A 26,894-nucleotide genomic window follows, 5' to 3' on the forward strand; every position below is an offset into this window, starting at 1 on the left:
AACTTAGACAAAGAATTATTTTAGTTAGAGCTCAAACTCGAAGACTCCTAATCGGTTCATTCTTAACTACATATTTGGCAATCAACAAATCAACCATGGTCATGGATGAATTCCTGCTCAAAATTCTCATTTCAAGCATTCGCACCCTGCTAATTGGAGCCTTGATTTATTACTTGAAGAAAACACATGGCCATCCCCACACAAAGATCTGCACTGCACCTGAAGCAGGAGGTGCATGGCCTATAATTGGCCATTTGCACCTCTTTGGGAGTCACCAACTTACACATAAAACACTTGGTTTGATGGCTGACAAACATGGACCAATTTTCACCATAAAACTTGCTTACAATAAAGTTCTTATACTTAGTAGCTCTGAGATGGCCAAGGAATGTTTTACTCTCCATGACAAAACTTTCTCCACTAGACCCTTGGTTGCAGCCTCAAAACTAATGGGTTATTACAACTATGCTATGTTTGGTTTCGCTACTTATGGTCCTTATTGGCGTGAGATGAGGAAGCTAGCGACGGTTGAGCTTCTTTCGAATCACCGAATCGAACTGTTGAAGAACATAAGAATATCTGAGTTAGACGCTGCAGTGAGAGAGCTTTATAGGTTATGGTCAATTAAGGGTTGTCCTAAAGAAGGTGTTTTGGTTGATATGAAGCAGTGGTTTGGTGATTTGACTCACAAGATTACTCTGAAAATGGTGGGAGGGAAATCATACTATGGAGCTGGGGGTGATGGTAATGGTTAGGCAGAAGGTGAAGCTAGGAAGTACAAGGAAGCTATGAGAGATTGGATGTGTTTGTTTGGGAGTTTGTGTTATCTGATGCAATTCCATTTTTGGGTTGGTTAGATATTAATGGTTATGAGAAGGCTATATAGAGAACTGCTGAGATATTGGACTTTTTGTCTGAAGGGTGGCTTGAGGAACACAAAAGGAAAAGAGCTTTGGGTTATAATGGAAAGGAAGAACAAGATTTCATGGATGTCATGTTGAATGTTCTGCAGGATGCAGAGATTTGTAGTTATGATTCAGATACTGTCATCGAGGCTACTTGCCTGGTAAGTTTTCAGCCAGCTATTTTTATGGTTGCTACTTAGGGATGGAAGTAGCTATTTAGGACCCTCACAAGGCTTTCATTGAATACTAGTACATTCTAAAAACTTACTAAGTCTGATATATTACCTGATAAATTATTTTAAGTCTGATTTGACTTTTATAAAAGAATGATATAACTTTTTAGCCTATTTTAAACCACGTCATCTAATTTATCTCAAATTAACTCAAATAACAAAATTCAAGCATGATAAAACATTTAAAATTTGTCACTACTTTAATTTTATAAATTTTATAGACTCCAGTATTTTTTACTGACCAATATGCTTAAAACAACTACAACATTATAATAATAACAAAATTATAATTATATTATTTATATTTATTTAATTAAAAAATTGACATGTTAGGCCTTAAAAGTTTTTTAGTCGACCTTTTTAACTAAATATACATATGGTATGAGCGTGATTTACTGCATCGGATTAATCAAAAAATGGAGACTGAGTCTAAAAGGAACATAGTACTTTCAAGTTGTCCACTTCTCCAAACTTTAAGTTCTTTTTGTCATATATTCTGATTCAGTACAAACATCCTTCTTTTGTTTAGAAGAAATTTTCAGTCTTGCGTGCATATTATTGGCTTTTGGGTTTGACAACTAACTTTGAATTCAATCGATGAGCCCATATATATTGGCAGAATCTGATTTTAGCAGGAAGTGACACCACCATGGTGGCTCTAACATGGACAATATCCCTCCTACTCAATCATCAAATGGAACTTAAAAAGGCACAATACGACATAAAGAACTTAGTTCACCTCCAAGCCATTGTTAAAGAAACGCTGCGCCTCTATCCACCAAGTCCAATTATCACCTTGCGTGCAGTGACGAACAACTGCACTTTTTCATGTGGCTATCACATTGCTGCTGGTACACAGTTGATGGTGAATGTTCGGAAGATTCACAGGGACGGCCGCCTTTGGACTGATCCTCATGATTTCAAGCCTGAGAGATTCTTGACAAGCAACAAAGATATTGATGTCAGAAGTCGGAACTATGAACTTGTCCCTTTTGGTTCTGGAAGGAGTATGTCCTGGCGCCTCATTGGCTCTGAGAGTGGTGCACTTGACATTGACTAGACTGTGACACTCTTTTAATGTTGCTTCTCCTTCAAATCAAGCTGTAGACATGACAGAAAGCCCAGGACTCTCAAATTTAAAAGCAACACCGCTTGAAGTTGTCCTAAAACAGCGTCTTGATACCAACCTTTATGAGGACTAGATTATAATAGGCTAATTTATCTCTAAATAACAGCAACACTTCTCTGGGTTTGTGTAAGATGTTTAAGGGGGATATGATGTATTATAAGTTAATAACTGGTGAAGTCAGTAGTATTATGATAATTCTCCACTTTTGGTTCACATTCAACGATTTGACGATCTACCACTCATGTCTACACCTTATTGCCAAAAGGGAGAGTGGTTGAATAATTTTCATGTATTTTATTTATGCCATCCACAAACAGGATAAAACAAGAGCCTGATGAGAAGCTTTAAGCTTGAAACGTTGTAAGTTACTTATTGCATGCAAAAGTTGGTTTACAACCAAATATAAGTTGAAGGACACGTAATAATGATATATACAAATTCAAGCACCAAGATATAACTTTACCATGTAAAAAAATATGAATTTGAACATTACACCATGATCTGTGGGGCATGTGCTGACTGACTCACCAGCATTCCCTAACCACATGAAATCTTACCTACACGTGTCTAGTGCATCTTACAAGTTGATAGCTAGTGGAAGGTACATTCCCTGTTACTCCTAGTTAGCAATATATGTACAAGGCATAATTCAAGTCATACACAAGTATGACTTGCAACTCATGCCTGAACTAGTAATCAATGAGAGAATGAACTCGCCTCAGTGCTATACATTGAGTACTCACTTGAGTTAAAATTTGGTTTCTCTTCATTCCACTTCAAAATTTCCTTGGCATATTTAAGCGATGCATCAACACTACCTGGTTCCAACCCTTTCACCACAGAAACATACAACTTTCGTCCTGTAAGAGATGAATAAAGTCTTTTAAACTTAACTGCTATGTAATGGGAAGCCAGGTGACCAAGGGAGGGATTATTATTAATGCTGTTGCTATTGCTGTTGGTGCGATTGCGACTAGTTATTGGATGAAAATCAGAGAACCAATCACATTTGGTCAAAGGAACTTGTTCAATTTTCTCCTCAAATAGATCAAATTTGTTCAATATCAACAGGAATTCCATGTGCTCAAAAGTTGGATGAGTGACAATTGTTTCAAAAAACTTCATGCTCAATATCATCTTGTTTCCATCCACAGAAAACTGATCATAGTCACTCAAGGAAACACAGAAGATGACCATTTCAACATCCTCAAACATCTCTAGCCACTTGCAATTTTCTCCTAGCCCCCTTGCATGCACTCTAATTAGTTGATACCTACTAACCAACCAAAAAAGTATAAATCATCAAAATGATTCAATAGCAATTGAATGTGTTCAAATAGAATTGATTTTGCCTCTAAAATTGATTTGAACTTGAAGCGAGGATTTGTAACTTTTGACACCAAAGTGCCTAAAATTTATTATTTAATTCACTTTTACGTGAATGTATCAAACATAAATCACTTTACTTTCAACTCACTTTTAACTAAAATTAATTTTCAAAATCAATCCACTCAATAATTTTTTGTCATCATAGAACCAAACACACTCCATAAACTCCCTATTACAGTTCTACCTTAATCCTGGCTTGCATTTATAGCTCCAGCCTCTAGCAGTTTTACCGGTCTTTCCAAGAGGAAAAACAATTATAACAGTAATTGGGTTAATCATGACCAAACCCATTCCTGAGATATAACATTAACACATAAATAAATTTGTTGTGGAACCAAGCAAAATTTTCACCTACCTAGCCAAAGAATCATGTTGATCAGTAGTGTCCATAGTTTCCTCGGAAGCTGCTTGGGGAAATGAAAACTCCACACAAGCCAACCCATTTGATGAAGTAACTCCTTCAGCATAGAGGATATCTAAATCCGAGGGTTCATAATCTGTCCTTAGTATTTTGACAGCCTAAACAAAATTTGTCACGTAAGATACATTGTCCCCTAACAGCACAAGATTGTCACAGGTACTAACCCAACAAATACAATTAATCTGCAACAGTACAAATTAGTAAAAAGAAAAGAATTGTCTTACCCGTTCTAAGAAATAACTGGCAACACTAGGCAGCATTTCCAATTCACTTCTTCTTTCGTATGTGGCCTTAATGGCAGCATCATTCCACAATTCCTCAATCAATGGTGCATATTCACGAGTAGCTGCAGGAAAGATAGCGTCCAGTTTGCCCGATGCCATAGTTTTCAGCAACCAATCAGAGAATGCTTTCAGCCTAGGGCCAATGGAATATATTGTTTTATCATCAGGTTTTGGACTGGTTCCTGTAATAAATCATAACCACCAATCTTTTAGACTAAATGGACACTAAATTTGTATCCTACTTGCCTCCTAAAGAGAAATTTCTATCCATTTTCGAATCAAACATTGGGGAGATCCTACTATTTTACTGACTATCATGTAGTAGCATATGACATATCAACTCAAGTGTTTGGAAAAATAAAGTTAACGCTTTTTACTGGTTGAGCACGAATTTGAAGTACAGTATTTATAACATTTCAAGTTCAAATGAAAATAAAGATAACCAATTACAAAACAAACTTTAAACATCACAGATTATGCAATCCAAGTTAATAAAAAGACCAAGAAAATGAAATAAAAATCATCTCATTTTCAACAGACGACACTTTTCATAAGAAACTAATATACAATGAAATATGAATCATGATGTCCAAAATAATAAACATACTATACCAGTCTAGTATTCCATATCAATACATATTGGTAATGTCCTTTTTATTAAGCGAAATTTCCCTGGAGAGAAGTGTAAGGGAGGGAGACAACACACACTTGCCTGTTGTATCAAGCACGCAAGATTGACTTTTCTTTAAATCTGCCAATATTTCATCCTCAAAACGCTCGCGGCCCTCAAGGAGTATGCCAAGGTAGGTATAAACATTGCTCTGAATGGTCAATATTATATTTTCATGTTCATCTTCTGAGAAGGGGATGCTTTTGTAAAGAATCTTGGCCTGCCATAAAAATATTTGTAATACTACGAATATGTTAATTATTCCTCGCAAATATCAGTGATTTTGTTTTTGATTCGAGAAGGGGGGCTGTAAAAATATCATTTCAACATTCATCGAGAACCCATAACTAGTTTCCTTTAACAACAAATTGGCCTTTCTAAATGAGGAAATAATATCATACTCCCTCTGATACCTATTATAAAACACAATTAGGGGTTTTTGTCCTCAATATAAGAAACAGGGAACTATTTTGAAGTGTAATACTATTACAAATTATTGAATTTCCTTTTATACCCCTGCTTCATTGAGGTGCAGGATGGCCTTTATTTGATTATTTTGGGGCGATGGTGGATGGCAAAGGTGGAGACTGGCAAAGGCAGAGGGGGAAGTGAAAGAGAAAGCAGAAGGAAAGTACGTTTCTGATTCACACTGAAGGGAATAGGGATAATAAGGTTTTTTACTGATTCAATTTTAAGGGTGTTTGAGTTTTCAAACGCCTAACAGTATCGCACTCTTGTAGCAGTGCCACCACTGCAAAACGCAAGTGTGGCCGCAACTCCATTCTCTCTGCATTGTCACTTGTGGGGGTAGCTAGCCACTGTTTCACGCCATCACACCAAAATTGCACTGCAATGCATCGTTATTGACAACATAAAAGTAGCATTGACTACCGTGAAAGTGGTTCCTTGATCTGTGTGTTTTGATAATTTGTTTGTTATATATAAAGGACTAGAGGGAGTATTATTAATTAACATATATAGCAACTTTTGCAAGATAGACACTGTTGGTGTGTCTGCTATAAATTATGACTAACTAGGTTGATACTCTTCGAGTTTAGAAAACTCCCAGAGGTTTCTCTTATTAAAGTTTTCTAAATTAAGAACATATTTGGGAACCCATGCTACAGACCATTTCTAGTAAAATAACCAAAAGAAAGTATGACGCATGACTTGATTCACAGACTCAATTACTCAAACGGAAAATCACCTGCTTAAAAATAGTGCTCGTTCCAGATCCACTGCAACCAACCAAGAGAAGCTTTTGAACTATTCCGTGCTCGAGGTAATCAGGAATTGATCTGCTAGCCATATTGGAGTGTTGTTCTCCAATAGAATTGGAAGATTTGGAAGGAACTGGCAGGGACAGGAATGCACATACAAGCTTGGTTCCAGCCTAGCAAGTGAAATAAAATAGTATGAAGCAAATAACATTGGGCTAGAAGAAAATAAGAGGCAAATACACTCCAAATTAAAAAAAGTTACCTTTCCCCATATATATCCTCGTGTGTTCTTCTGTCCCTCTTCTTGATAGGAACCATCCTCATTGACCCAAAAATGTGGGTTACCGGCACACTGAACTCCAGCCAACTGCTCAAACAAAACATGATTCCTTCAACAATTTTGTTTTACAGTAAACAAGATATATATATATATATATATATTGACTGCATGAGTAACTCTCTGATGAGATACTTCGCTTAATAACTCAATATAAACGATGAATTTCACTAATCCAACCGTCAAATAAAAAATGTAGATCAACTCCACAAATTTTAATAAAATTTTAAAGTTATTTGATATTTCATTGAATAATTTCAAATAAACGTCTAATAAGCTTTTAAAAAATATAAGTACATATCCATGGCGAGATTTCGTGGCTACATATTTTGGATTTATATAAAATTTTGTGTACTTATCATTAATATATTATGTCAATAATCAACGGTTGGATTAGTGAAATTAATCGTTTATATTGAGTTATTAAGCGGAGTAACTCATCACAGAGTTACTCCTAGAGTCAACGGATCCCCGCTATATATATATATATATAGTTATTAAGATAATAAAGCCTTCCAAAATTAATTGTGCACAAATTAAATTTTCAACCTGCAACATCCGAAGCTCTACTTTTGTTATTTCCCGACCATTAACGAAAACCTGTGTGTTTCCATTGCTAGCATCTGGCTGGATGGGACCTCCAACATTTAGATGGGGACTTATAATACTGGAAGGCTTCTGTCCTTCCTGTGAAATCACATACCAAAACCAGAATCCATAATTAAACATAAAAATAAAGCAGCACACAAATCACAAATGCATGGTGAAAAAAACATAAATAGAAATAAATAAATACCTTCCCCCAAAATCCGGATACTTTATCATACCAATAGTTTCCTGGCTTAAGCTTCTTTGGAGGGTTTGTACAGTTCTGCAAGGTAATCAATTCCTCATAAGAAAGTGGCTTCCCATTCACAGAAATGTAATCAGGTGGAAGCTGATTTGCTTCACAAAATCTCTCAGCTTTCATTATCTGTCTAACCTCCAACTGATTAAGCAATCGCTTAAGCATCCGAGAGCATTTCCCTAAATTCCCTCTTTTTGACTCTTCAATAGGAAATCCAATACAAGTAACACATTTTCGACCTTCGGGCATAGACCCCATTGCTCTAAGCACACAATTACTACAATACTTTGCATCACAAACCAAACAAACCTCCTTATCAGTGAACCTATTCCCCTTAAAACATCTATAACAAGATCCTTTCTTTCCCTTTGTTAGAGGCTCCCTTCTAACAGGTCTAGTCACAGTTTCCTCAACATCAAACTCCTCATTCAAATCACCATCATCATCATCATCATAGTCCACGTTAAAAGAAACAGCAGGAACCCTTCTACCATCACAATCCTCAGCTTTCAATGAAGAAACACGAGTTGATGGATACTCTAAACTCAACACTGACTCAGTTGAACACCAATCTTGTTGGTTTAAATTTAACTCGTTAAAATCAAAACTTTCTTTTTCATCATCATTTGAAACACCCAAAGCATTAAACTCCATAGTGTTAAAGCTTCTAGTGCTTCTACAAACTCCACCTCGTAACTCACTAGAGCTTGATTCTTCAAGCAACCTCGAAGAATCACAAACATCGGAAAACTCGCACTCGCCGGAACCGTCATTGCCGTTCGATAAATCAAACGGTCCGGAACTGCTTAATTCGCCGGAGAGCTCACATACGTTAATCTGCGAAGCTCGGTGATCGAAGGCAATAACGGAAGTGGGAGAAACTGTTCTTTCAGAAGCTAATTCGAGTTCTTTGGAAACCCTAGATTCGGAGCTTAGTGTTTTCAGCTCTTTTACGGTGTGGTGGTGCGGTGGTAAGAGAGGCTGAACAACTGGTAAAGAGAGCGTGTCGGAGAGAGGAACCTGAGAAACAACTGAAGCCACCGGAATGTTGTCGACAGTTATGGGGAGTGCTCGGGGAAGATCGTAAGAAATCGGAGGTCCGTCGTATTCGACGGCGAAGGAATATTCCGGCGCCGGCGACATGGTTGTTTAAAAGAGAAACAGTGTGTGACGGTGTATCCCTAATTCGAAGCTATGATGGGGAATGTAATGAAACAACATCTAAGAAAACATGAAAAGGATTTTTTTTTTATTTTTTTTTTTGTGAGTGTGAAAGATTATTGCAATTTGCGAGAAGGATTTGGTGAAAAGAATAATAGGTTCAGTGTGCAGTGTGTAGATTAGGAAAATGAAATGTGTGTGAGTGTGAAGGAAAGGAATAGGAAAAAGGTAATTTTAAGGTGAGGGATTAATAATTAATAATAGTAATTATACCTTTCTATGTTTCAAAATTAATTTTATTTTATTAAATAAAAAATTGTGTTGAAGCAAGAAACAAAATTGTCTCAAATGTATTTTTATTTAATTGTTTTTTCATTTATTTATAACTATCTTTCAGTACATATAAAACAAAATAAATGACATTTAAGAGAGAAAATAATAAAATTTGAAAGAACAATTATAACTTTTATATGTATATTTTCTCTTGAGATTCTTAAATATGTTAGACATATAAATCTAGTTTTAAGTGTGTCAAAATTATAAAATATTTTAAAAAAAATTGATTAATATTATTTTTGTTATTTTAGATATTTTTTTACTAGTTAGTTTTTAATCAATTATTTTTTATTAATTAGTTTAATTGTTGAATATGTTTTCTGTTATTAATATAACTACTAACAAAATCTACATTCTCAAATATATTTATAATTTCTATACAGTTGAAGACTATAGTAATCCCACTTTTTTATATATAAATGACTATTTACTTAATATAATAATAACAAAAATAATATTATCATAATAATGATGTGAGGTGGAGGAATAGGGTAGAGTATAGTGGGGGAAAGGGAAGTAAGAAGAGGAAATGAAAAAGAAAGGAGAATAGGTGAAGGAAAAGGAAAAGGAAAGTGAAACAGAGGGAGGAATTGTGGAATCTTTCTACTTGCTTTTTGCAAATGTGGGGCCCAAGCTTGCGACCACTTTGTCCTTTTGCATAGGTGAAGTTGGCATCCTATCCTATCCAATTTTGTTTTTCTATCTATTTACTACTAATTTTACTTACTTCAATATTTTAATTAGATCTTTTCTTACATTATTTATCTTACCTTTTGGTTTTCTTCCTTTTTCTATACGTCTCTTATATTTTATTTAATAATGTGGGACTTAGAAATTCTCTTTCGTCTAGTTTCCTTTTTAAGGATGGGTTGCTATATGTACATATTTCACCTTCGAACAAAAAGGATTGTATTAATGTCACATGTTCAATGGTGGAGGATGTGTTAGAATTTTTATTCTCTCGTTATTATTATTAGTATATGAGTACTTTTTTTTTTCTTTATATATTAAATTAGTTATCAAATTTTTCTACTTTTTATCTCTTTGTTTGTTTTTTGTTTTCTACGCTTTCCCTTTCCAATTTGCTGTGTTACGAGCAATAGTAGCACGTTATGGGATTCTGATTCGACCACCTCGGTCTAGACATGAGTTTTCACCATTGTCTTGCGTGTGATTCTTTTCTGCATTGGAGTATTCTATTTGTCATTCTGGACTTGAACAAGACTATTTTTCCTATTAGAGCATGACAATATTGATTGATTATTTCATAGATTAATTTAGATAATTATAACTCTAATCTTCTAAAAAAGTGAGATTAATATAATATTTTTTTGTTCTTTATTTTTCTCTTATGTAATTTTTTGTATGAAAGAGTTAAAATAATATTTTTGCTCTCACTGCATAAAAGAAAATAAGAGGGTAAAAGGGAAAATATTTAAATAAATAAAAAACTATAATAACCGTAATCACATTTATAAATTAAAGTTAAATATATTTTTAGTCTCTATAAATTTTTAATATTTTAATTTTAGTCTTGTAAAGTAAAAATATAATTTTTATTTCTTATAAAATTATACAACAAATAGTTTTAGTCTCAATTGAAATTACATTTATAATTGTTCTTCAATTTTAAATTTTTTGAATGATTTTCTGCAAATATATATATACTAAATATGAATTTTTATAGTATTATAAATATATTTATAAGTATTTAAATATAAATTTTTTAAATGTAAAAAACTCAAGATAAAAGTAATAAAAATATTAACTTATAAATCGAATGTAGAACTCATTTTTTACGGATTAACTTTTTGATATATGGTAAATATTTATACAAAAATTCATTCAAAAATATACGTGGACTACAAATGAATGAATGATAACTTAGTAAAGCTAAAAATTGCATTTTTATTTTACATATATAGACTTAAATTGAAAGCTTAATGTATTTTATAGAAATTGATTTTGTTTTTTGTTTTTTTGTTTCATATAAGTTTCTTTTATTGGAGTTAATCTTATTCAAGGTACAATTAAAATTCAAAACCACGTCGTGGAAGTCTAGTTCATTTTACTATATATATTAAAAATATATTTAACTTTATAAAATATTTCAATAAAATTTCATAAAATTTTATACACTTTTACATAAAATTTCATATTGAATAGAGTCCAAAGTTAATTTCTTCACCGTCATTTTAATTCTATCATAGCACAACCACCCGACATGTCTTACGATCAACAAATAGACGTATGACAATTCATTCATCGATGTCAAAATTACTATTTAATATAACTTAATTTATATTTGCGACTAGTTATACTATCTGTGTATTCATCATCATCATCTTCGTTTTAAACACAAACATCATACGCACCATCTTTCAATAATCATCATCTCAAACAAAATAATGTCATACCTATCATCTATTAATAATTATAGTAATTATAGTATCCATTAATTTGTTATCTATAATTAATTAATTAACTATCCTTAATTATATCAATTAACTTCTTATCAGTCGTGATCCACTATTACTTATAATCTATCTATTCATCATTATAAGTTTCTTATTATCACCTGATCAATTAGTTACTATTCCTAATTATTATTATAACCAACTTTGTATTGCTTATTAAACATTGATCTTCTCCTAATTGATTAGCTAGGTCTCCCAATCAGTTACTAGCTAGTCAATCTAATGTATTAATTAGTCAACCTTTATTAGTTCTTATTAATTATTCATAAGTTAACACTTAGACTATTTGTAGTGTTTTTAACATTATAATTGATTATTCTAATTAACTAGTTCTTTAATTTCATCCCTAATCCATTAGCTCATTCATTTTAGGATCATCTAAACCGATTAGTCTAAACTACTAATTAATTGAATAATAATAGAAAATCAGCACTATCAATTAAATTGAATACATGAGAATTAAATCAGTATATACATCATCATGTCATATCACATTTAACATTCACTAATTAACACCAAAAAAAATCAACTTATCGACTAGCACACGATCATAGGTTTTATCACATCAAGGGAATAACAATCTCCTAATCATCACACACAAATCTACAAATACTAAATGCAAAGAAAGTTCATCTCACCATACTTGAATAATTCAAGCACAGTACTACAAAATAACTTTATAGATAAAAATTTATTGTTTTGATTTCAAAGCTCCAACGAAAGGAATGGACATGCGATAAAAGAAGAATTATTGGTTTGAAGTAAAGGAATTTGAATTTACAATAGGAATATGAATTTACGACCCTTGTGAACTATCGAGTTTAATGAGTTTAATTAACTAAAATATCCTAATTGATAAATAGTCAGTGAAAAGGTAATTGAAGCACAATATAAATAAATAAATTATAAGAGTAATGAATAAGGATTAAGGTTACTTCCTTGAATTTTAAATGATGAGTAAATATTAAAGCTCCATTTGGTAAAATAAAAAATCGAGTTTATATTTAGCTTAGTTTATAATTCTTAAGTTCTAACGTCTTTTATAAACTAATTCAAATAGTTCATAAATTTAATAATGTATCATTTTAATTTCTTTTAACTTTCTCTTTAATATTGTAACTAAAATTCTTTTTTATCTCTAATAATTTAAAATAAATAATTTAAATTTTTGTAAACAATTAAAAAAAACATTTTATTTATAAACAATCATATAATTTAAAATAATTTTAATAATAACTTAAAGTAAATAATTTAAAACAATTTATTTATTATAATTTAAAATAAATAAACTAGTTAAATAAACAAAAAAATTTTGAATAATAAATTATTTATTTATTATAATTTTAAATTATTTTATAAATTTAAAATAATTAATATTTTAAAGTAAATAATTCAATTACTTATTTTAATTTAAAATACATTAATACATAAATAAGTAAAAAAAAAGGCTTAATTGCACTTTTGGTCCCCCTATTATAGGTGAAAATTGAAAGTAGTCCCCCCATTTTGTTTCTCCCCAGTTTTAGTCCTCCAAACAGAATTTGAGTCCAAATCATGATGAGTTGTCATTTTTTTAATGACGTGTCAATAAAAAGCTGACGTGGCAGACACATACGTGGAATAAACTTATTATTATATTATTTCTGATTAAAAAATATAATTTATATTTTTAAAAATCATTATTATAATTGTTAAAAATCATTATTACAAATAAAATTTATTTGTTAAAATTAAATTAAAAGAAAAAACACCTAAAATCAAAAATCCTAAACAAATCAAAATCAAAAGGATTCGCTCATGAGCCCTAAAATCATTCTGAACCCTAAAATCATGAATCCTTTGTTCAATCGTTTTCATCACTGATTCGTTTTCATCACTGATTCGTTTGTGTGCGCTAGATCGTTGGCGTTCGTGTGCGTTTTCAATCGTTGTGTTCGCATTCGTGTGTGTTGGATCGTTCGCGTTCGTTTTCTGGATCGTTTTCATCACTGACTCGTTAAAACCACTGACTCGTTTTCATCACTGACTCGCTTTCTGGATCGTTTGTTCATCTGTCGTTTTCATCAGTGATAAAATGGCGAGTGGAGGTCATTTCGAGTTCTCTCCATCTTCAGATAGGAAAGAAGATACAAAGTTTTGTGCTAGGTATGTTGTTTTAGGGTTTTCGCTTGTTTTATTATTAACATTATTAAACTCTGTATTTGAACTTTGATTTTATGGCCAAAAGTTTTTCTCTACATTGTTAACAGAACTCAATGCCTTTATGCGTTTTTAATAATGTGGTCGATGCCTTTATGACTGATTTATTCAATGGTTTGTTTTGTGTAGGCCAACTTCAGTCCACAGAGTTAGGTTAAGAATTAACCATGGGGGTAGTTTTGTAAACCACCCAGTGAAGATGTACGTTTGTGCCCAAGTGGATGAGATGAATTGGTCTTGAGATGTAGACCTAATGTCTCACATGCAAATTACTAAAATGGTCAAAAGTTTAGGATATATGAGTTTTAAACGTTTGTGGTACCAGCATCCGAAGTACTCATTTACACGTGGACTTAGACCTCTCAACAATGACGAGGATGTATTAAAGTTTGCTGAAGATATCAAAGGGTTCAACGTAATTGACGTCTTTGTGGAACACTGTATAGATAATCCTGAAACTGAACCAGATCAATCAGATTCTGAACCACTTCAACTAGATCAACCTGAATCTGAAGTTGTTCAACTTGAATCTGAAGCAGTTCAAACTGAAGAAGATAAATCAGAATCTGAACCAGTTCAAACTGAACCAGATCAACCACAATCTGAACCTGTTAAACCTGAATCTGAAGCAGTCCATGGTGAAGATTATCTGAGTGAAGAATATGAAGATTATGTTGCTAACTCAAATGATGACGACGATGATATGGGTGAGTTATATGACGATGAGGATTGGGACTGGATTTCTGAAATAACAACTGAGATCTTTGTTAATGTTGGTGATGAAAATTCATTTAAAAGACATGAAAACCCAAGAGGAAACCCAGGGCCTAGTTTTGCAACTGATTTTGAAGAAAATGATGTGAATTGTGATGATTTGGATACTCCACCAGGAAGTGAAGTTGATGAAGAAAATGTTAGGAAATTTCCTAAATTTAACCAACCTGAAAATGGTGATGAAGTAAGGTTTGAGTTGGGCCTAAAGTTCAATACAAAAGAGCAGGTTAAGAATGCTGTTAAAGATTTTGCAATGGAGACTAAGAAAAACTTGTATTTCAAAAAGAATGATGGAAAGAGAATTATTGTTAGGTGTGAGCCAGAATGTCCATTTTACATGAGGATCAGTAAGAGGACTTCAAATGAATATTGGCAATTAGTGAGTTTCACAGAGGATCATACATGTCATAGGATGGCAAAAAATAAACAAGCTAAGACTGAATGGCTTGCCAAGAAATTCGTTCATATGTTGAGACATACACCTGAAATGAAACCCAATGGATTGATTGTTGAGGCGCTTGATAAATGGGGTGTGAAGTTGTCTAAATACCAACCATATAGAGCAAAAGTAAGAGCCATAGAAATGATTCAAGGTGCTCAAAGGAAGCAATATGCACATTTGAGAGAATACGCTGATGAACTTAGGAGATCAAATCCAAACTCTACGGTTATTATTAAGTGTGGTATGTCTGACATTGGACCAGTATTTGAGAGAATATATGTATGTGTTGGAGGCTTGTAAGGCTGCATTTGCTAATACATGCAGGCCTTTAATTAGGTTGGATGCTTGTTTCTTGAAGGGAGAATATGGCGGTCAATTAATAGCCGCAGTAGGTAAAGATGGGAATAATCAAATGATTCCCATTGCATATGCAGTTGTTGAAGCAGAAACAAAAGACTCATGGCAATGGTTTCTGGATCTTTTACTGGAGGACCTCAACAATGTTCAGCAAAAGCAATATGCATTCATTTCAGATCAACAAAAGATATGCGTGCTGAAGTCTATGATGAATAATATGTTTTTAAGCAATCTGTTTTTAAGCAATTTGTTTGTAAATATTCTGTTTCAGGAATTGGTACCAGCCATTGGCAACATTGAGGCCCATGTGGAACACCGATTATGTGTTAAACACTTGTATGGGAATTGGAAAAAAAAGTATCCTGGAGGACATATGAAAGAGCTTCTTTGGTTGGCAGCAAGAGCTATTGTGGTCCAAGATTGGGAGAAAGCAATGCAAAAAATTAAGGCAATTAATGAAGATGCATGGAAAGACATGATGCAACTTCCACCATCTATGTGGACTAGGTCAGCATTTCGCACTAATACACAATGTGACCTTCAAGTAAACAACATGTGTGAGGCTTTCAACATGGCTGTATTGGAGTATAGAGATAAGCCTATCATAACATTACTTGAAGGTTTGAAACATTACATTACAGTAAGGATTGTGAAACAAAAAGAACTCATGCTACGATATAGAGGCAATATATGTCCTAGGATTCAACAAATATTGGAAAAGGCAAAAAGAGCAGTTGGGGGTTGGTTCCCAACTTGGCATGGAGATGATGATTTTAACTTGTTTAGTGTCACAAATGGTGTAGATACTTATACGGTAAATCTACACACAAAAACTTGTGTTTGTCGTAAGTGGGATTTGACCGGTATTCCGTGTTGCCATGCTCTTGTTTGCATATGGCATAACAAAGCTGATCCAGAATCGTACTTTTCACCTTATTATAGGTATAAAACTTGATTTTAACTGTATTATTGGTATTCTGCATTATTGATGTTCAGTTCTAGTTCTGTTCAATTTTGTTCTGGTTCTGGTTTTATTCTTGTGCTTGTTCTGGTTTTATTCTGCTAGTTCAATTCTGGTTATAGTTTAAATTATTCTAGTTGTGCTTGGTATTTTGCATTATTGATTTTCTGGTTCTGCATTATTGATGTTCTGGTTCTGCATTATTGATGTTCTGGTTCTGCTTGTTCTAGTTCAGTTTAGAGTTCTTGTTCTGGTTCTGCTTGTTTAGAGTTCTGGTTCTTGTTCTAGTTCAGTTTAGAGTTCTTGTTCTGGTTCTGCTTGTTCTAATTTTGTTCAGTTATGGTTCTGGTTCTATTCTGCTTGTTGTAGATTGATAAATTTTAAATTAATAAAAAATAATTATCACTTTTAAATTAATTGAACTACTACTTTTATCAATTACTAAATTAATTTAACAACTACCAACTAAAAATTATTATCTTATTTTACCGAAGAGATTCTAAAAGATGAATAAATACGTTAAAGGTGTTACTCCATCCATTCCAATCTTTTATTATTTTAGCGTTTTATTTTTGTTTCAAAAATATTTACACAAGATTTAATTGACATTTGTGTTTTGACCAACTATTTATGCTATTTGCATTGAAAAGGAAGGCATTATAAAATAAGGAATCATAAAGTTAAGGATATTATGATATAATCGTACAAAATCTATGCTCTAAGGATACATTTTAAAGTATCAAATAAAAAATTTATCTCGGAACTTCAATAAAATTATTTTATAATCTGTATACAAAAATCATTAATTAATTATAAAAATTATAGAATAAAAATTTAAGTACTCCTATTTAATAAAATAAATAAAATTAAGTACCCCTTCTTACTAAAGGAAATAAAGATACACTCTTTATTTTTTAAGAAATGAAATGTTACTATTAACACTCACTCCATTTAAAAGTGGTGATATATATATATATATATTCTAAATTTTCTTTGTCTTAAAATAATTAAGATGTTGATCATTTTATATATATTAAAAAATATATAAATAAATTAGAGAGTAAATACTAATTTTAATAAATTATCTTTGTTAGATAATAATTTAATAATACAATTTAAAAACATTATTAAAAATTAAAAAGATTAATTATTTCTAAACAAATTTTTTTTACAACTGAGTCATATATTTTAAGACGAAATGAATAATAGAAATATTGTTTTTATTAGGGAAAAGAAACTTGTTTTTATTGGAAATTGAGAGTATCTTTATCACGCATGCAAAGGAGGGAGAAATATTTTGTTGCGTAGGCACCAATATTAGTGAATTGACCAAATCAAAACTCATTTTGACGGGTCAAATAATTGGATTGACTCGTTCAACCTAAAAAATCGCACAATTGCCCAATTTAGCCATTCACACATCACCTAATCCTAACAGTATGACATGGCACAACAGAATTAGCCATAACACACAGTTAGTTACATGCAACAATTTCATGCCAAAAGAAACAAATTAATGACCTTCTCATTCCCAACACCAAATTAACAACCCTAACCAACAAACTTTTCACTCCTTTTCTGCGTTTTCTCTTCCTTTTCTTTCTTCTCATATTCCATCCACCTTCAACACATTCTAATTTACTTTACATGAGAGGAAGAAAGGAACAATAAATAAAATAAAATAAAATAATTATCAAGGATGACAGGTTCGTCTAGAAATGGACGAATATTCTTAGACGAAGGAAGCAGCATTCGCGGAAGAAAATACGGAAAATTAAAAAAGAACGAAAAAGACGAATTCGACGGTTACAACTCCGATAACCATCCAAGAAAAAACAGCCCCGTCGTCACCACCGACGCACCGCATTTAGATCCACAAATGGCAGCAGAGAATTCTCCATACGACGCTTCTCTCTCACCATTATCAAAATCACCATGGTCCTCACACGTCAACGAAGAAAATTCATCTTCCAACGACGAAGCTCTCGTTGGTTCATTAGTTCGTGAAGAAGGTCACATATATTCCCTCGCCGCAACAAAGGATTTATTATACACTGGTTCCGATAGCAAAAACATTCGCGTTTGGAAGAATCAAAAGGAATTCGCAGGGTTTAAATCAAACAGCGGTTTAGTAAAAGCGATTGTTATCGCCGGTGAAAAAATTCTCACCGGACATCAAGACGGAAGAATTCGCGTTTGGAAAGTTTCCGGCAAAAACGAACAAAACCATAAGCGCGTTGCCACGTTACCGACGTTAAGAAATTATATCAAATGTTCAATGAAACCGAGTAATTACGTTGAGGTTAGACGGCACCGTAACGTTTTGTGGATTAAACACTACGATGCAATTTCGTGTCTAAGTTTAACGGAAGATCATTCGTTAATTTATTCAGCTTCTTGGGATAAAACATTTAAAGTTTGGCGCGCTTCGAATTTCAAATGTTTAGAATCAGTAACGGCGCATGATGACGCCGTTAATGCGCTTGTAGTAGGTTTTGACGGTTTGGTTTTTACCGGCTCAGCTGACGGAACCGTTAAAATTTGGCGGCGTGAAATGCAAGGGAAAGGGACTAAGCATTTTTTTTCTCAGATTTTGTTGAAGCAAGAGTGTGCAGTTACGGCGTTAGCGTTAAATGTGGAAGGGACGTTTTTATACGCGGGTTCTTCGGATGGGTTGGTTAATTATTGGGTGCGTGGAACGAATTTGGAACACGGTGGAGTTTTGAGGGGTCATAAATTGGCAGTTTTGTGTTTAGCGACAGCTGGCAGTTTGTTATTTAGTGGTTCTGCTGACATGGCAATTTGTGTGTGGAAAAAATCGATAAGTAATGAACATGTTTGTATGTCTGTGTTGTCGGGGCATACCGGACCGGTGAAGTGTCTCGCCGCCGAGAAGGATCCCGATGCGATGTGTAATGAACGGCGGTGGATTTTGTATAGTGGAAGTTTGGATAAGTCTGTTAAGGTGTGGAAGGTTTCGGAGAGTGGGCCCACTGGACAACAGAATAATAATCATCCACCACCACCTCGTCTTAGTGGTGAGTTACCTAGAGTTTCTTCGTTAAGAAAAATGGGATCGCGAAGATTCTAGGATTAAATCTTGTCTATGATGTTGTTGTTGCATATTTTCTGTTGTTATTGGAACTTCATATTGTTGAGTTTAATGTGCAAGTGTATGTAATGTACTAGATTGGTTATATTTAATTTAGTCTTCAAGCACGGACGATTAATTAATGTTTATATTGCTAACATTATCTTTGTGTCATTATTTATTTACAACCGTGTTGTAGATCACGACTTTCTTCTCTAGGTTTTTACTGTTGATTTTTTGTGATGGTAGACAAGAGATGTTCCGAGGGTTAACAATATATTTTTGTATAAGCTCAAATGGTTATCATCAATTACATGCACAATCGCTCGTGCAGGGAGGGTTGATTTCTCATACCTACATTTTTTTCAATTAATTAATGTTTCTTTTTCATCATAATTATCCCTTACACTTCTCTCTCCCTCTCTCTCTTAAGTAACTACTAATTTTTGTAACACATTTTTCTGTATAAAATTTAAAAGACACATCATGAATATTGAAATTGAAAATTTGTTAAATTCAAATATCATAGACGTTATAAAACTGAACGCACGAGTTAAATTAAAATTAACATTATAAATAAAATTCAATAAAATATATATAAATGAAGGGTAATAAAAAAAACAAATAGACAAAAAATGATGTGTTAATAGACTATAGTGTGAAATAATTTAATCTTTAATGCATGACTAGTGCATGATATATAGAAATAATGATTCATTCAACGTGTCGAGTGCATGATTCATCCAATATGTTGAGGCCTAAAGTGAAACTCTACTTAATGCCTTTCCAAATATTCTATGCCGTGGGTGGATATGAAGTGTTGAGATCTAAAATTTGGATGAAACGTTAACTTGCAAAGATGATGCAGCAAAGAAAGGTGCGATGATCCAATTCAGATGGAGGAATGATTGAATGAGTTGTTGTGAACTGTATATATTTATTTAAATTTTACAGGGACAATGGGAGAATAAGAAGAAAAAACCTAATTGCCGGCCATTGTACTCTCTAGAATGTCAAAACTAATTGCGATTGTACTCTCTAGAATGTCAAAACCAATAATTTTCTGATCATAATTTTAGTCATTAATTATAATTTTTTATTTAAAAATTAACGATAAAAAATATTTTAAATAATGTATCGGTATAAAATTACAATAAAATTCTATAAAATTTTACTTATAACTTTATAAATTATTATTTTTTAATTTAATTAATAACATAAAAATAATTAATTCATCTAAATTATTCTATATTATAAAATTGTATTAATAATTCAAACTGTCATTTTTTAGTTTAATAATATGAGAGACACATATAATTATCGACTTTTAATATAAAGAAATCAATTCTATAAATTAGTGATACTAAATGGATCAAAATTATAATTAAATTCATTAAAAAAGACTAAAAGAATAAATCATAAAATGTAGAAAACTTGCAATTCATCATTTATTAAAAAATTATGAGTTTTTGCAGGAAAAACTCTTATAATATTTTAAATATGTCTATGATAAATCATTAAAGAATTAAAATCATAAGCATGAATTGACTTAAAAACAAATATAAAAATCGTTGATAGAAAATATTTAAGGAATCCATTCTTTTAACATATATATTTTCTCTATGTTTTTCATGTTCAACAACCTCAACTCTTAAATTTAATATTCTATTTTCCTTATATTATTAACTCTCTTTTTTTTTTTCTAATGTTTGATAACTTGGATTTCACTTGTAAAAAGTTCAAAGAATTTTCATTGAGAGAGAGAATCCTAGACCGCCGAGGCCCCTGATATATCTTATATTATTTTTTCTTGACATAAGATGAATCTTATATTAAGCATTGAAGGGAGTACCTAATTTAACTGGGGGCTCAAAAGTGACAAAATATCTACGGTATAGGACATCCAACTAGCTGAATCTCTTTGGTGGTTTAATGGTAATATGATGAATCATATTGTCCTTTTTGTAGTTACCAAGGTCACGTACTTTTTGTCCGTTACACGTTACTAGTGTTCCTATCCCTTGTTTGAGAAAAAAAAAACAACAGGCTCTAAGATATAAGAGAGACCCTGTAAAGTGAAAACCACTACCTAAGAAACAAAAACAGCTGGCCTCACACATTTTTAACAAACTAGAAAGCCTCAGTGTTATATTTAAACTCCCATTGGCCAATGCTATTTTCAACACTTAGCAACATTCTAGCTCAACCAAATGGCTTTCATAATTTCCAGAGCTGATTCAGGAACTGAGAAGGTTAACGTTAGCCTTGATCATCAGGAAGACAAGAAATCTGAAATACTTTCCATATCAAGCGAGCTCCATGTGAAATCATCATCTCATCAAACGCTCAACAAAGAAGTAGTCCTCCAACGCATACGCCATCGCAAGTCCTTAAACAAAATCAAAAGCGCTTTTCAAGGTCTTCGAGGATGCTCAGCTTCAGCACAAGAACAGAAGTGGCTCCAACAAGATGATGTTTTTTCTTCACCTTAAATTTAAGCAAGCCAATATGTCTATGTCATTTTTCCATTTGGATATTAAATTAAATATGCCACTATTGTAATAGATATATGAAACATCCCAATTTTTTTTTTATATATAATCTAGTAATATTAAAATAAATTATGTGATGCAACAATTTTCTTTTTATTTGTCTTTATGTGTTCGTTTAAATGATTTATTTAAATTATTAATATTAGTTTGTTTTTAAAAGAAAATAATATATATAATAAAACAAGATGTAAATACATTAGTCTATTTGCAACTTTAGTAATTAATAGCTATATGATGTACTAACAAATTGACGTTACAGATATATTTAAGCATATTAAAGTTTTTGTTTAATTTAATATTGTTTCTATCAATTAATCTTAGTCCCGCACAAACCTTCTATACACTACTAAACCAAGCGCCACACACATAGAATATAGAAAATAAAATGGTCATATTTACTTGAAGATATTTTGATATCATTATAAATTTTTTATCATATTATTTTGAAGTTAAATTTTAACTACATCAAAATTTCATATTGATTAATTTGATGAGTTGCTTATAAAATTAACATAAACAATATTAATTATTTTGAGACTGTCACATTTTATACTAGTCTTCATTATATAATTTTTATTATTTTCTTTTCTTTTTCTTAATACTTAAAAATTCACATATTTTAATGTGTAAAACATCTATTAATTATTATTATTATTATTTTATTATTTATCTATTAAAAACAGCCTATCTCCATTTCAATAGGTGCATAACAAAATCAAATTAAAATGAAGGAGAAACAACTAACAACATCCAATTGATTGAATTAAAATGAAGGAGAAACAACTAACAACATCCAATAACATTTATTTTTTTATGCCAATTTATATAATCACATGTCAGTATGAGCAATATAAAACAATAAATATTTCTATAACAATATATTTTTCTATTTTAAAACAATAACATATTTTATTTATTTTCATTGTAATTATAATTTTGTCTTACAGCAAAAGTCTAAATTTATCTTAATATTCATTAAGTTGTAAATAATTACATGTGATATATTGTTACCTATTTAAAAATCCAACATTTCATATATATTATATTTATTTAACATTTTCTGATTTTGTTCGTCTTAAATAAATAAATAAAAAGTGTGATATGTTAGTATATAAATTTTGTACTATAAGCATATTTTCGGGTAATATTTCAAATAGTAAATAATTTATTTGTATTTGATTGTTGTGTTGTCTTATTATCTATTCAAATTATTAGAGACGACGAACGACGAAGACGCGACACATTAAATGAACAAATCAAATTTGTTGGGAGAAATCTTCATACATATATGGATTGACTTATATACACATAGACGTAAATTTCGACGAATGATGTGAATTCATACTAAAAATTGTCGAGTTGTGATCTTCAAATAAGTTTGAGCTAGATGTTGGAAATTTTTGAAGTGCAGATTATTTTATTGTCATATAAGTAGAGTCTAACAAGTTTAATAATTTTTAATGATTTTGAGAAAATACAACTGAATGAGTCTGATCGTAGAGGATTACTATCAAACAATAAGATAAGACTGATAGACTTTAGAGATATGTTTAGTGGAGAATTTCTAAATGAATTAGTAGATTATTCCCTACCAGGCGTACTTTAGAGTAAATGAAACCAAATGATGAAAAAAATATAGAATATAAGGCATGCATCACATTGCATCTTTATACCATCTACGTTGCACGAAGACTGGTCTAGTGCACAAAAAGTACAGCAACAACTGCTAGCAGCCCTTGATGTGATGCAACATTGATACGAGTGAAATGCAACATTGACACTTGTTTCTCGTGATGCAGTGGACAACTCCAAGCCACAGCGAAATACAACATTGACACGTGTTTCTCTGTAAAAAACAATTTCCTTTAAAAACAAGTAATAAAATATCAGTTTTTCTATAAAAAAAATATTTCTTCTCTAAAACAATGGTTAATTTGAAATGGAGTATGTATTATGGTACAATCCACGCTTTGTTTTTTTGATTAGAGTACATTCCACGTTTAATCTAAAACATAAACAAAATAGCCATATTATTATAGTAGCTTCTTTACTACTGAACACACCACCACCCCTTTTTCCATTCCTTTTTCCCTTTCCAGGAAGTAGGGTTTGAAATGCTGCAAATAATAGGTGGTGGTTTTAGTGCGGGTTCTTTTGCACTATAATTTTTGTCGAAAATATCAAGGGTTAGTAGAGGAATGTCTGTGGCAAAAACACAAGTGCAAAATAACTACAACTAACATTGATGATATCTTAAAGTTACAACCAGTCCAGTATACCAAACGAAGCAGCAAAGATGACAGGTTAAAAATAAATATTGCAACATTAATACCTCATCTTCTTGGCCTTAAAAATCTATAAATTTATCACAACAAAAATTCCTCATTTCTGGCGTATGATCCCGGAACTAGAAAGTAGACGCAATGCTTGGTTGGAATTCTTCAATACAGCAGAGGATCTCGGAACTGCCATTTTCCTTTCTTTCAAGAAATCTAAGGCACTGTGTAAGCATTGAGGAGGACCTAGTTCGCTCAAAATAACAGGTTCGAAACTGGAAATACAAAGGAAATATACATAACTACAAAATAAAAGAAACATGAAAAGCATAATTATAGAAATAGAAAGGATAAAATTTCTAACCCTGACTTCTTGGATTTTCTCTTCTTTGAAGTGGTAGGCTTTATTTCATCTTCCTCCTCATTAGACTCAGTAAGTAAAACATTTCTGCAAACAGATTATTACCTCTTAGAGATTTGACTAAACCATTATGCATAATTAGATACGAGATAAAGAGAGGCCATTCATTACTTTTCACGAGCTGCAAGCATTTGGACGATGTGTTCGGGAAGAAATCCCGCAGCAGTGTTTGGTTTTTGTGGAGATTCAGTGATTGATACATCTTGAGATTTTTTACTAGCTTTGGATGGTTGACGTGTCATGTTTTGAGCCCGTTTCCTCCGCAGTTCTTTACCCTCATGTTTAACCCTGCGACGCAAAGTCATATTAGACATCACTAAGGGATCATTTACTATGTGAAAACATTTCCCATTTTCATTTCCTAAAATTTTTATTAATTTTCCTTGTTAATAAGTAGGTAAGAAACTTTTAAAGTGAACAATTGTTTACATTTCTAGGCAAAGTGAAAATGTCAAAAAACTGTTTTCATTATTTTTATAAATGCATCTTCATTAAATATCATTAAATTCCGTGACAATCGTTTACTTCAAAAGTCTCTCATAAAGCTAAAATGAACATACATTTCAGAATATGAAAACAAAAAATACTTTCAAAAAGTAATCAGCCACTAAATGTGGTTGTTTTGCATGAGTCCAAAATAAAGAGAGAATAAAATAACTGTTGATATATGCAAGAACGATAGATCAAAAGCCAAATGCTAGCTACATCAATCTACACGGTCAACCAATAAATGGAATACTCCAGCAGCTGTGGTATGTGGGAACAATTAGATCTAGAGAGATAAAATTTCTCTCTAGATCAAACGGCTCCAACAACTGCTACACCATGTAGCTGCTATAGGGGATCCGCCTCCTAACATGAATATACTATCTCTCATCTCATGAATGATGTTGAGCTGAAAAGCCCTTTTAACATATCCACTGATTAGATATCAGTTTGTTCAAATTTACAAAAGCATTTTTCCAAATTCTTACAAAACCATAAAGCCCCATAAAGCCAATTAATTAATAACCAGCACAATGAGAAGCTTACATAATCACACCCTTCTACAAAACATAGCTTGTGAATTACTTACTTAGCATTCTCACCATTCTCAGGCGACCCTGATACTATCCAATAAATCTATCAGAGTCTAAACAAACATGATTTAGGCGGCACCGCAGAGCCAATGCATTTGAGTGTACAAAAGCCTCATTTAACTGCGATTCTTAGACTTATAAAGAATTGCAAGACGAAAACTATTAAAAACATTGGAATTTGTATTAATGAAATTTGATACAACCCTAGTCACTCATATTGCATAAAAAGAACATTACAGAAGACACTGAAAAGTTTACTTTAAATTTATCTTTTTCCAATTTTACTTCCAATAATTTAAATTTAACAAAGTGAACCTCATAAGAAGTGAACATGGGTATTCTTCACAGACAAAATTGAATGAATACCTGAGCTTGTTTTCTCTTTGAATCTTTCGAATCTCTTCGTCTAGTTTTACACCCTACAAAACGCACACTAACATTAAGTATTCATATTATTTTCAAAAAACAACGAAGGGTTGTAAAATCGATTTGATTCAGTGAAACAAAAAATTGAAGAAAAATAAAATCATAGAGACCTGTTCAGCTGTGAATTCCTCAGGGGCGTCAGAATCGTTCTCTTCTCTATCTGACATCGATGCGATTTTGAGTTTTTCTCTTTTTCTATCTTTCTACTTCGAAATTGAATTAGTCGAGAGCGTTGAACTCTAGGGTTTAAGCAACATGCACGGGTTTTGTTTTTTTTTTTTTGTCATAGCTACGAGTTTTTATTTTGTCAATGAAAGTTGATTGAAGGAAGACCCGCATTAAAGCCCAAATAAGAATTAAACCGGGCTCTTTTTATTTTTTATTTTTATCAATCTTGGGCTCTTAAATTGTGAGTTGAAACAGAGAGTTTCTCCTTGTACCCCTATATTTTAAAATATTCTCCAAGTTTTTTTTAATTTCCCGTTTGATTCTAAGTATCTCTGAATTAATCGATCTGTATAAGATTTTTTTAAATTAATTCTGGAGGTGTAATTATTAATCTATAATTTTTCAATAATTTTTTATTTCGGTTGTGTAAAAGAATTTGAAAAATTTCATAATATTTATGTGTTCGAATTGATCAATCCAGATAAATTATATTTAAATTAATTAATATAAAAGAGGTTAAATCCAATAAAAATAAATAATTTTAGAAGGCTTTTAAGAATGTACAAGAGTGAGAGGATAAATGTACTGAAAACAATCTTGGGATTTTGAGCTTATTCAAGTGAATAAAAAATAGTTTTGCTTTTTTCTTTTTTTTATAAACCAAATTATCCTTAAAACTCTAAATTATAGTAGCAAAATATATATTTTTGACATAACTACGATTGGATGTACAAAATTC

At 31.9% G+C, this 26,894-nt stretch overlaps 3 protein-coding genes and 1 pseudogene across 6 annotated transcripts; 2 read left to right on the top strand and 2 right to left on the bottom strand.

Moving 5' to 3' along the window:
• The first annotated feature begins 51 nt into the window (after positions 1-51).
• LOC101504013 (cytochrome P450 CYP82D47-like) lies at positions 52-2,683 on the top strand (annotated as a pseudogene).
• Positions 2,684-2,705: 22 nt separating this feature from the next.
• LOC101508300 (extra-large guanine nucleotide-binding protein 1) lies at positions 2,706-8,802 on the bottom strand. Of its 2 annotated transcripts, none has more exons than XM_004511925.4 (8): positions 7,385-8,802; positions 7,138-7,275; positions 6,514-6,618; positions 6,239-6,424; positions 5,074-5,251; positions 4,302-4,543; positions 4,012-4,175; positions 2,706-3,540 (listed from the first exon to the last, which is right to left on the bottom strand). In XM_004511925.4, the coding sequence occupies exons 1-8, from the start codon at positions 8,576-8,578 to the stop codon at positions 2,964-2,966; spliced, it is 2,784 nt and encodes a 927-aa protein (XP_004511982.1). In that variant the 5' UTR covers positions 8,579-8,802; the 3' UTR covers positions 2,706-2,963. The 2 variants fall into 2 exon arrangements, with proteins under 2 accessions (XP_004511982.1, XP_004511981.1); XM_004511924.4 differs by having other exon boundaries at positions 2,706-3,543.
• Positions 8,803-17,601: 8,799 nt separating this feature from the next.
• On the top strand, positions 17,602-19,361 carry LOC101508824 (protein JINGUBANG). Its single transcript, XM_004511926.4, has one exon. It carries the CDS (start codon positions 17,842-17,844, stop codon positions 19,231-19,233), a length of 1,392 nt encoding a protein of 463 aa, XP_004511983.1. The 5' UTR covers positions 17,602-17,841; the 3' UTR covers positions 19,234-19,361.
• Positions 19,362-23,217: 3,856 nt separating this feature from the next.
• On the bottom strand, positions 23,218-26,273 carry LOC101509473 (uncharacterized). 3 transcript variants are annotated; one of them, XR_190268.4, is made up of 6 exons: positions 26,098-26,273; positions 25,928-25,980; positions 24,594-24,770; positions 24,426-24,509; positions 24,118-24,336; positions 23,218-23,631 (listed from the first exon to the last, which is right to left on the bottom strand). XR_190268.4 is itself a non-coding variant. In XM_004511928.4 (5 exons), the coding sequence occupies exons 1-5, from the start codon at positions 26,152-26,154 to the stop codon at positions 24,168-24,170; spliced, it is 540 nt and encodes a 179-aa protein (XP_004511985.1). In that variant the 5' UTR covers positions 26,155-26,273; the 3' UTR covers positions 24,006-24,167. The 3 variants fall into 3 exon arrangements, 1 of the variants encoding a protein (XP_004511985.1); XR_190269.4 differs by having other exon boundaries at positions 23,218-23,648; XM_004511928.4 differs by lacking the exon at positions 23,218-23,631 and having other exon boundaries at positions 24,006-24,336.
• Between the last annotated feature and the right edge of the window lie 621 nt (positions 26,274-26,894).

Source organism: Cicer arietinum, chromosome 8 (assembly GCF_000331145.2).
Source record: "Cicer arietinum cultivar CDC Frontier isolate Library 1 chromosome 8, Cicar.CDCFrontier_v2.0, whole genome shotgun sequence".
Classification (NCBI taxonomy): domain Eukaryota; kingdom Viridiplantae; phylum Streptophyta; class Magnoliopsida; order Fabales; family Fabaceae; genus Cicer; species Cicer arietinum.